Raw genomic sequence first — 11,671 nt, 5'->3', positions numbered from 1 at the left:
CATATATCAATGCAATTCGCACTCAACTAACCACGCGTTTCTAACGCACGCGCCACACCACGATGTCTTCCTTTATAATTTCTCGTTTTCCAAAGTAGGTACGTGGAACTCCTCGCTTGCTTTAGAGAGCCACATTAGATAATCGATCGACAATACATTTAATGCATGGCATATGAATTATTGATGGTTTACACATTACACGATTATCACCCATGAAAAATCGCGAACTTACAGTGCATATATCATTTAGCAGATGCCCCAGTCATATAAAAATAAATGTCAGTTTTATGTCACCTTAGTATCTTTCTCAAAATGAAAACCATAAAGTTCTATTCAATTCAAGCTATAAAGCCAAAAATTAAATTCACCTAAAAAGTTGATCGAGCTATACAGAAACTCGTAAGAGAAAATTTCGCCAATGATTTATTGGTTTTTCGCTATTCGTATTTCAAATGCGTCATCGAACTATCAGAATAAACAATGAGTAAAAGTTTTGTTTTATTACGAGCTTGTCAATATTCATCTATTCGAACGTTTTTTATATTGCTGAAACGACTGAAAATATTTTTCATCCTTGCAGAATGCCCGCAACGAAGCACTGGTTCACCGGGTCGACAGATTGTCTGTTACACGAGTACTCAGGACACGGCCAAAATCGAAACGGCCATATGTCACTGTACTGTGCTCGTTCAGCAGAATTACAACCCAGAAAAGCTGGATCTTTCTGGTGAGTTTGGCTATTATTTTAATATACCTTTCTTTTCATTTTTTTACACATTCTCAGTTATAATATAGGATAACTTTCCGTGCACACGCGCCCATAGGTACCGTCAACTATCAACTCTCAATTTTCATTCTTAATTATATAAAAAAATTTTCTGATACTTTTTATTTATCTTCTACCCTTTATTCTAACCCTTTACTACATCGTACCGGTGATTAAAGAGAATTGCATATTAGTAGTTGATACCGCACTTCGTGGAAAAATAGAATTTATAAACGAGATTTGTAATTTCTTTATAAGTGTGGGGGCGTTATCGAATTCAACGAAGATTCATATAACAAAAAGGTTGTAGAAAAATGTATTGGAAGTATTGATTATAATCATTGTGAAAATTAAAAAATTGTTTTTTAGCGTCACTTTCTATATATATGAAAAATAATCTTAAATTTTTTCGGTCGCAGTTGCTTATTTTGCATTTTCAATTAGTTATATCAAGTGGACTAACTGAAATTCTCATAAAAAATCGAATAAAGAAAAAGATGATTGATTAGTTTTAATTTTTGTCTCAGTTACAAGCTTACTAAAACTCGAGTAATTATTGCTCTTGCCTCAAGTCCATCTGTAACGCGATGCCACGGAAATTAGTTCATAATGGAATACCATACCACTAACTCTAGTATATTTCATTATATTTTATTTCATGTTGATTATTTTATAATGTAATATGGTCAACTAAAAGTTTACACTTGAGATTCGTCAATCTCGACTTTGATAATTAAAAGCATACATAACAATTCGATAGACATTACATACGTTTTATAAATATCTAGTCCAGATCCTAACTTGAAACTTATACTCGAAGACGGATGAGAATTGGATAATTCCATTTTGATGTAATCGCGCTTAATAGAGCCAACTTGAGCTCCTTTTTTATTTGCCGACAGTAGACTTTCACAAATGGTTTATATATGCACTCGCACTCACACAAACACCGAAGTTATTATATATACAATTTCAGCGATATGCACATAAAGTCGTGAATATATACCAACTCAGGTGGATTGAAACGTAAAAATTCCCTGTAATAAGAATCCATATTATAAGCGGACATACGCACGGGCACGTGTTTGTGATAAATTATAGGAAGTTGCGGCACATTAGTAAAAATATTTGTTGACTTTCTTTTTCTCAGACCCTGCTTAACAAATATTAATAATAAGTTAAGAACGCAACAGCAAACTTATGTTGACCATAACTTGGTTGTAAATTTCAACTAATCACGTGTGAACAGAACGATTTTTTCATTCTGACTTTGTATAAATTTATTAATTAAATGAAAAGAAATAATTGTAACTTGCACACTTTTAAAACGCTGGTGTCTCGTAAGTAAAGTATATAATACATAATTCGGAAGTGCTCTGCTATATTAATAGACTAAATTATTGGACATAATTTCCTATTTAAATTATCCTTGAGAAGCTGAAATATGCCATATATTTTTATTACCATAGCCTTGAGAAAATATTTCGCTCGAATATACTTCACCAACCTATGGAAAGGTGCGAAAATAACTTCCCTTGAATTGCTTCTATTCAGCTATTTTCGCGTGTTTTCTTACTTAAAACCACAAAACGCTGTTTTTCGTAGAATATAAATAAAAAATATACGTATGGGTCTTAACCCAAACCTTAACTTTCTAGGTCCATAAATCAATCAGAAAAAAAAATTCAAAACGAAACTTTTAATGACTTTTTTGCCGGCATAAAAATAAAATAATGCAACAATGATATCTAGCACAGGGCTCGCGCATATATATGCTCTTGGGTACAATAATGATACAGTGTTAAAATTGAAAAGCGCTCGATGTTTATTAGTAACATTTTACAGGTATATCGGTACTTGTATTGTACTCAAAATTTTTATGGAATTAGAACTAAAATTTATTCATATTTTTCCCAAGTGAGAGAAGAGATGTTGCCTTCTACTAACTAAATTACGAAATTCACTTTTTCAATACTGCGCGCGATGTATGTGCGATCCTGGTGCGGTTGAAAGTAATTGATCAAACGACGCTTTGCACTGATGCGGGTTGGAACATAAACTTCCAATGTCTGTATTCTCTAGCCTTGATTGTTTTTTTATTCAATAAAAAATGGACTTTCTTTCTTTTTCAAAATTGCGTAATGAAAGAGCTACAACATAAATAGATCACATAGTCGATGAATTTTACAAGAGCTAGCCAAGAAAGGAGATACATCGATTGACGCAGCCGAGTAGTCAATCGAAAAAAAATCCATGAGTGCGTATAAAGTGACTTTTCATAGTATAACTGTGGTTTTCAAGGATCTTCAACGCTGAAAAGTCAAGATATAATGAAAATAAAATAAAATCTTGACAACAATACCTCGGGACTTTTTTAGGGTGTGAACAATTTTTTTTTACAAATGTTATTAACTCTTTAATCTACACCTTATTTTTACCTAAGAAAATTGAGTAATTTTTTTTCAAAATGACGCTAGTAGCTATGATTCGGCGCTGTTAACTTTATGATAAGAAAATAATTTTGTTTGCTCAGACTAAATTTTCTCATTGACAATGATTCAAAAAATAAAAAATTATTATTTAGGTTTTAAAAGTCTGCAAAATGCAGCGAAAGAGGCTAATCCAGATCTTAAAGTGGTATTGTCTATTAACGACAAACATAATCTGCTAAAAAGTCTGGACACGAGACGAGAAGCTATGGAAAATATGATCAATATTTTAAAAGAGGTAAGTTTTTGTTGGGATAAGTTTATTATTTAGCATATATCGATAGTATCTCAGGTATCATTTGTAATTATTTTTTACGCATAAGCTAGTATGCAAATATATAAGAACACTCAAATGAATCGTTTTCGACACTTTGTTAAGTCGAGCAATTTTTGACTTATGGGAAAAAAGAAACTGCTGAGTGTTGCACATTGTAGCTTTACAATTATTTCACACTTGGTCGAAAAATTGCTTTAAATCCTAATTTCTTTCAAGTTGTAAAATACACAAGTATTTATACGGGCAGCATGCGACGATTATAATGCATATTATATGTAATTGGGCAATAATGGAGTAGAAAACAATATTCATGACACGTACGAGGAAACTTGAGGTAAAGATAAAGATCTGATCTGAAGATATTATGTAAGCGTAAGTGTGACTATGAAAGCTAGTAAAGTGCTCAAGACGCCTTGAGATCGAAGTACTTTTTTTTAATCAAACGCATTACGACTGAACAATTAAAATTCATAATAATTTTCGTACATTTATGTGAGAAACAATTAACGTACTACTCAAATTATTATTTGTATTGGTGCAATCAAAACTCGTAGTCAACAAATATTACTTGATAAATAAATCAGTTAGCGTTTATCTATAATTTAATCAATCAATATTAGAGATATAGATTCAGTCAATCGTATCAATTATTCAGCTTTATTGGTTAACAATTTTACACGAATTTTTCTTCTATTAGTTTATCGTATCTCGGTTAAATTTTCAATTCGAAAAAACGTTCCGAATATTTTCCTTTCTTTTGAACAGCGTTATGATCCATTTGTTAGTTCCATAATTCATGCACTCAATAATAATATGAAGAGTCTTAACAATTTTTTTATTGTAAAAATATTTCATAAAAAATTCGTGAGATAATAAATTATACAAATTTAAGAGGTGTTGTGAATCAATCTGAAAAAAACAATACTCAGTTAATATCAAAAATCTATTCTTTTATTTACAAGGTTGACGGTGTCGAACTCAACGTAACTGGCATCGACAAAGACCAACTCGTTTCTTTCGTTAAAAGATTGATGGACGACCTTAGGAGCAAACGCCTCAAAAAAATTATTCTACTGGCATTGCCAACGAAACCCGAAGAATTGGCCAAACAGTTTGAGCTCAAGGAACTCTCTAAGTAAGTTGATTTATTTATGATATAATTTATGCACTGTTGCAAGCAACACAAAAAACATGTCGTACCTTTGAAATTTCAGCGTCCTTATAAAGTCTTATTTAATTTTTTTAATAGTTTGGGTATTTATGAATTTGACTCAAAAGATAGTATGGTGATTAAAATCACGCGGATAACGTAAAAGTTTAGAATACTTTTAATACAAGTTATTCAATCTGTGCTTTGATCATTTAGTTCAGTAATCGGTTTGTAGTACTGAAGAAGTTCATTATTCAATATAAAGTATAGATATAGATTCATAAAATGGTTCATTAAATTATTTAAATTCCCATGGCATACGGTACTCTTAATGTAATCATTGCAATTCACTTCTTTATTCTGCTCCTCGAGAGATCATAAATCTTACCGGCTATGGCTTAGTCTCAAACACAATGTCATCGGCAAATAATCGTAGCATAGTGTCATCGTAAACTGAGACTGCCCTACATAAATCTAAATACACAGCCGATGACGAACGCTCGCTTCAACCGAATAATCATCGAGCACTATAGCAGCTCTTCTGATAATTACACTAAAATTGCATCACATGTACACACGCACGTAAATGCTATTGCGCGTACTTTTTATGGTAAGAGAATCGGACAAGTGTCATCCCTGATCGAATAAAAACATGTCTAAGTATTTGTCACCGTTCGTCGTCCAGTAAATCCAGCCTGTTTCGCCATTGCCGCCTCGTTAGACCCACTCTTTTTCGTTGCTTGCTTGGAAAAACATTTTTCTACGCCGCCAGTAAAAAATATACTCACTCAAGGTGCTAAGCTTTAAAATCAAACAATGTTTTTTTAATGTACCACAATTCAACTGTAAGCCTTATTATACAGTATGATAGTATTTGAATAATTACTAGTTTTCTAAACTTTGCATTGCTTCAAGCTGACATAATATATTATTCTCTTACAGGTACGTTGACCTTTTTACAGTTGCAACGCATTACTTAAGAGATACCGATGAATCATACCGAACATTTCACCCATCTCGATTGATGGGTCTTTTTGATATGCTTAACACTGACAGCTTGGTCGATCTCATTAGTGGCATGGGGGCACAGAAACAAAAAATTGTCATATCAGCTCCATTAAGTGCTTACAAATTCACTTTGGCTAAAGTTGAGGACAATACTCCTAGATCTCCAACAATTGAAGAACACCCTACTGTGATTGATCGCAAAAAAGTAATGATATACATGTAAATGGATGACATTTTTATTTGACTATAGAAAATTTTGATATTGAGTGTTGAACTATTTTTAGATGTGTGATACCTTGGGTAAAGATAATAAAAATAAATGGACCATTGAGCGCGATGAAGATTTAACTGCGCCATACGCATTTGCGAATACAACATGGATATCATTCGAGGATGATACATCAATAAAGATTAAAGTAAAATCAATAAAAGTAGAATAACCTACTGGAAAACTTTAATAATGATTAATATTTTAATTTTTCACAGGGAAAATATGTAGTTCTCCGAGATTTAGCCGGATTAGCATTAAGAGATGTAGAAAGCGATATTGAAAACGATTGTGGAAGCTCGTTAATCGAGACAACACGACGAGGATTCACTGAAATGAAAAGAAAGGCTCGCGATGTAGTACTTTCGTCGTTGGAGAATGATTTGAAGGTAATAATTGCAAAGTCTTGCAGTCGCTAAGAGCGCTAACTTCACTCGGTGATTGGTCACTGACTCTGCAGTAGCTCGAAAGATAAATAGTTCTATCAATGGTACAACAGATTGCACAGTATCAGTTGCACTTTTATTCATGCGCACCAGGAAAATGTTTGAAATAATTGAGTACAGAGCAAAGATAACTTTGATCTAATTTTTCAATTGATTGAAATTTTTAAAAAATTTTGTTGAATTACTACATACATTTTCTTTGTACCTACAGTTGATAACAAACAAGTCCCTATAAGATATACTTTTCCCAACAGATTATGTATATACCAAGAGTGCCTGCTTATTGAACAAATTATAATTTTCACAATCATTAGATTCATTCGTTTAAAATGTCATTTTCAATTTTATTTATTCTAGGGCACTGAACTTTCCCTGCCAAGTAACATGCAATCTTCAGATTTTCGAATTGCACGGGTGGTCGATATTGAAGGAAAAGTTCGTGCTGTACGAGAGCATACACAAACATACTTTAACTGTCCAAGACAAGGATATTTTGTTCACCCGAGAAGTTGTAACAGGTAATTTAAAAAATCGTATGTTTTTATTTTTTAAATCTATTGATGAATGATTAAAGACTTCTAAAATCATGCTTTGTTTAAGATTTTATCGGTGTGTAAAATTTAATCAAGCCGATGATGATTATTTCATATTCGAATTCGATTGTCCGGCTGGATTAGCTTTTAATGAAGATACAGAAACGTGTGCATGGCCTGGATCAATATCAACTCGATCTGTGTGTCACGGAAGTAGTGAAATCGAGCCGGCACAGGGCAAATTCCATTGTCCTGGCCAAGGTTACTTTGCTGATCATCATAATTGCCGATTTTTCTACGCCTGTTATGATCTTGGTGAGTAACGCACTCACAGAAAAACTGAGTATATAAAGGGAGCATTTTCGATTCACTTATACTTTCTCAACCACCTCCTAAAATTGAGAACAAAAATTCGAATTCTAAATTAGAACATTTCCGATCTAACTCAAGCTATTTCATGTCTTGCGTACATCTTAGATAATATGCGTGGTAACAACAATATAGTATATTTCTCGACGGGTGCAGCTATGATTTTTTAATCAAATATCTTGATCTGAATTGTACTAGTGAATATTCAGTGTACATAAGTTTTTTTTGTTAGATATTAAATTAAATATTAAAAATCATTCACTAATGATTTATATTTCTGTTTTTTCAAATAAGTCTAAAATAGGTTAGGCAATACGGCTTATGGCGAGTCATTTCGGGTATTGCCTTAAATTTTTAGGAACTTTCTAAACTTTTTTATGACTGATAGTCATTTATATCTTTATTTGTCACAATTAATTCACAAAAATCATGTTTTTCGGATGGTGTAAATTAAAAAGCTCCCTTTGGTATAAAAAATTATCATATTGCAACGTGAGCATATTCTTGGTAACATTTTTTCATCTGAAATTAATCGTAATGATTTGTAATGATAAAATGATAAATGAAATATTACAGGAGGACCGCAAATGGTACCTTACGAGTTCCGATGCCCATTTGGATTAGTTTTCGATGAGCATCGACTTATATGCGAATGGCCTTGGAAAGTGCCAAGTTGCTTTGGTCATGGTCACGGTGGCGATCATAAAGTATATAATTTTGGAAGTGATAATTATAACAGTGGTTCATTCATACCCCATGGTGGAATTGTTGGATTGGGAGGTTTTGCTGGCAATGACAATTTGAACACGTTTGAAACGTCAAATTTCGGAGCTCAAGATGTCAACAATGATGATTCCGCAGATTTTAATAATCAGCACGACTATAACGTAGCGCCTTATAGTACTGATTATCAATTCGATGAACCAATTTACAATCGACAAAATTCAGACAGATTTCCAAATAATGCATATGCTAGTCAAAGTAATAACAATGAAGGATCAAAATTAGCACATCAATATAATCTAATGCAACAATTACCTAATTACAAGCCACAACCATTTCAAGATTATCCTGAACTAGCAAGTTTCAACAATGGTCAAAAATTCATAAATCCAAATGATCAACAGGCGTCCTTTAATCCAAATGATCGTCAACAATTTATTAATCCTGAACCAGGATCAAGTAATTTCAATAATGGGCATTTATCCAAAACACCTAAACCAATTTATCTACCACCTCATACTACACATGCAAATTTTAATGCCCAAATGCCAGAATCAAATTTTGATGAACAAAATTTAAATGCTCCCCAACCGCAAGCAAACTACGCAAATTTAAACAATCAAAATTCACAACCAAATTATGACGATCTTTTTGCACAAAAACCACAGTCCCCCTATGTTAATTTAAATGCCCAAAAACCTGAGAATAATTTCTATAATCAAAACTTGAATGCTCAAAATTCACAGTCTCCATATGATAATTTAAATTCTCAAAAACCACAGTCCCCCTATGATAATTTAAATGCCCAAAAACCTGAGAATAATTTCTATAATCAAAACTTAAATGCTCAAAATCCACAGTCTTCATATGATAATTTAAATTCTCAAAAACCACAGTCCCCCTATGATAATATAAATGCCCAAAAACCTGATAATAACTTAAATAATCAAAAATTCAATGCCCAAAAACCACAGTTTCCCAATGATAATTTATATAATCAAAACATTAATGCTCCAAAACCACAGTTTTTTGATGGTGATTATAATTCACGAATACCGCAGCTTCATACTGAGAATTTTTTTACTCAAACACCACAGTCTGGTTATAATTATTATAATCCCCAAATACCACAATTTGATTCCGCTGACTATAACGCTCAGAAACCACAAACAAATTATGAAGATTACAATGCCCAAAAACCTGACGATAATTTTTATAACCCAAACTTGAATTCTCAAAAACCACAGTCTCCCTACGACTATTTTGATACCCAAAAACCTCAACCTGACTATGATGATTTTAATGCTCAAAAACCAGAATTGGACAGTCAATATTACGATAATCCAAGTTCACAACCAGATAACAATAAAGAAAAACCAAAACCCAATTACCATTATTTGAGTCCCCAAAAACCTCAATCAAACTATGAAGACTTTAATGCTGAAAAACCTCAAGACAAATTTAATAATCCATATCAAACCCCACATTATTCTCCAATAAAAAATGAAAAACCAAATAATTCTGGATTGAAAAAACCTGAAAGTTTTAAAGGTCAAACCTCCCTTCCCGAACCTAATATTGGTTCCAATTCAGACTTGTTAAATAATCAAGACACTGACGACTTTGATCAGGAATCCACTTCAAGGGATTATGATGGTCGTGGTGTTACCGATAATTATAACACTGGACCCTTTGCTGAAACTGAATATACACAATCAGAAATGACCGAAAACCCAGCAGATTTTGCAGATTCTAAAAATGACTTAGGAGGACCTACGACATCAGATTACTCTCCTACTGCTTATACAGGTACATATAAATATAATGTAGATATTTATTTAATCAAATGATTTAAAAAGTGATTTTAATGTGCATTATATGCTTCAAATTTACTGGTTTAAAAGGTCCAAATATTTATAATTCCACGTATAATGGTGAGGCTGGTTATCCAGCATCTACTTTATTGCCATTTATTGACCAGCAAAATACTTTGTCACCTGCTAATAATCAAGAAATGACTGTGAATTGTAAGTTTGTGAAATTCAATTCATCACTAACATGCAGATTTTTTTTAATAATTGAACTTAATATAGCGATAATATACCATTCACATCTATCTGTGGGCCTATCATCTAGCGAACATACGGGTAACCAGTACACTAACCAAGCTGAAAAAAGTTTACTATTGCACAGCCAAAATCCATCTGGGTTTTCAAATAACGGAAGAACCCATAATCATCTCAATGCCATAGTTGGAAACAATTTTTATGACAATTCTTACTTTGGTAATTATCATACCATCGATTAATCATTAATAAACAGTTCACAAAAATTATTTATTTTTATCTATCAAAATCATAATTCTCGATGAATATAGATTCAGCTTAAGAAAAAACTTAACTTATTTTAACACTTCATTCGTGTGGTACATTCCCAACGGAAATTTGCGTGCAATATTTAAAAAATTTTATATGGTTTTATAAACTTTTATTTAGAGTAATCAATGCATTACGAATTTTTATAAAAGTTTACGAAACGTTGTAAGAATTTATAAAAAATCATAAGATTTTTTAAAAGTTGATGGTTTCATTGCAAACTTGACAAAATATAAACACAACTATTGTAGAACTTCGGTTCGATTTTTTTTAACTCAATTTCCGTCGGGGATAAAAGCACTTACGCTTAATACTTCGCAATTTTTGAGTCCGATAGATTTTTTAAATTTACCTTATGTTCACGATTAAAGTTGGAACAACTTTCAATAAACCATCAACCAAATCACCGAATTACAACACAAAACCATCGGAAAATGATGAAAATGAAAACTCTCCACTTATTGGATCAACAATAGCCTCATCGAATAACAAAATTTCTCCCTATCGGGGTCCAACTAAAAGACCGAATGAATCATCTGGTAAAAAATAATTCAAAAATTTTTTTTTACTATAGGGTCATTCTCCTACTTTTTTAAAAAAGTGTGCGCGGCGGTATTTCAAAAAAATCTGAAAAAAAGATATGTTATTAAACAACATAAAAAAAGACTTTTCCTAAAGTTTCAGCCCGGAAAAAAATTTTTGGAGGTGCCAAGCGACAAATGAGTGTCGAAAAACGTGGTTTTTTTCGCTGTTTTTTGTCGATTTTCGAAAAATTCTACAAAGCGGAGTTTTGACTTTTCAGAGACGTAGTTGGGCTCATTTTTTTCGTCTGAAAAAGTACTTTTTGAAAAAAAATTGACCCCGAGGTTTTCGACGATAGCCACATCTCGAGCTTAATTCAAGTAAATAGCTAATTTTGTGGATTTCCAACAATATTCAAACGGCTCTACAGCAGTCAATTTTGAAGCAATTTAACTTTTGAAACCGGCAAATTAAAGGTCTTTTCAAGACCTTTAATTTGCTTTTTTCAGAATTTTGATTGCTTCAAAATTGACTGATATAGAGCCGTTTGAATATTGCTAAAAACCGCAAAAATCGCCATTTTTCGAGTTTTGTAATAGCTGAGGTTCGCTTGGAGAAACACCGATCGTTTCTAAACTTCGGGGTGTTTTTTGGTGTGCCAAAAGCTAAAAAATGGCGTAGGTTACGACCGGAATATTGCACCCTAGCTCCGTATAGCGGCATTTGAAATATTCAATTTTTTCCG

The 11,671-nt window shown here is 32.5% G+C and overlaps 1 protein-coding gene across 1 annotated transcript in view; it reads left to right on the top strand.

The window, feature by feature from the left end:
* The first annotated feature begins 480 nt into the window (after positions 1-480).
* The window catches only part of LOC111694015 (uncharacterized protein DDB_G0283357-like), a 15,277-nt gene continuing 4,086 nt past the window's right edge, over positions 481-11,671 (top strand). Inside the window, exons 1-12 of the mRNA XM_023460524.1 lie at positions 481-484; positions 581-727; positions 3,351-3,493; positions 4,495-4,667; positions 5,625-5,895; positions 5,975-6,106; positions 6,177-6,347; positions 6,762-6,922; positions 7,005-7,252; positions 7,883-9,838; positions 9,934-10,056; positions 10,776-10,943. Of these exons, the coding sequence (XP_023316292.1) occupies positions 481-484; positions 581-727; positions 3,351-3,493; positions 4,495-4,667; positions 5,625-5,895; positions 5,975-6,106; positions 6,177-6,347; positions 6,762-6,922; positions 7,005-7,252; positions 7,883-9,838; positions 9,934-10,056; positions 10,776-10,943 (3,697 nt within the window). The remainder of the gene's footprint in view (positions 485-580; positions 728-3,350; positions 3,494-4,494; positions 4,668-5,624; positions 5,896-5,974; positions 6,107-6,176; positions 6,348-6,761; positions 6,923-7,004; positions 7,253-7,882; positions 9,839-9,933; positions 10,057-10,775; positions 10,944-11,671) is intronic.

Source organism: Trichogramma pretiosum, unplaced genomic scaffold (genome assembly GCF_000599845.2).
Source record: "Trichogramma pretiosum strain Unisexual culture from Peru unplaced genomic scaffold, Tpre_2.0 scaffold5, whole genome shotgun sequence".
Classification (NCBI taxonomy): Eukaryota; Metazoa; Arthropoda; class Insecta; order Hymenoptera; family Trichogrammatidae; genus Trichogramma; species Trichogramma pretiosum.
Note: the sequence above shows the minus strand (reverse complement) of the source record. Positions and strands in the feature narration are given on the sequence as shown.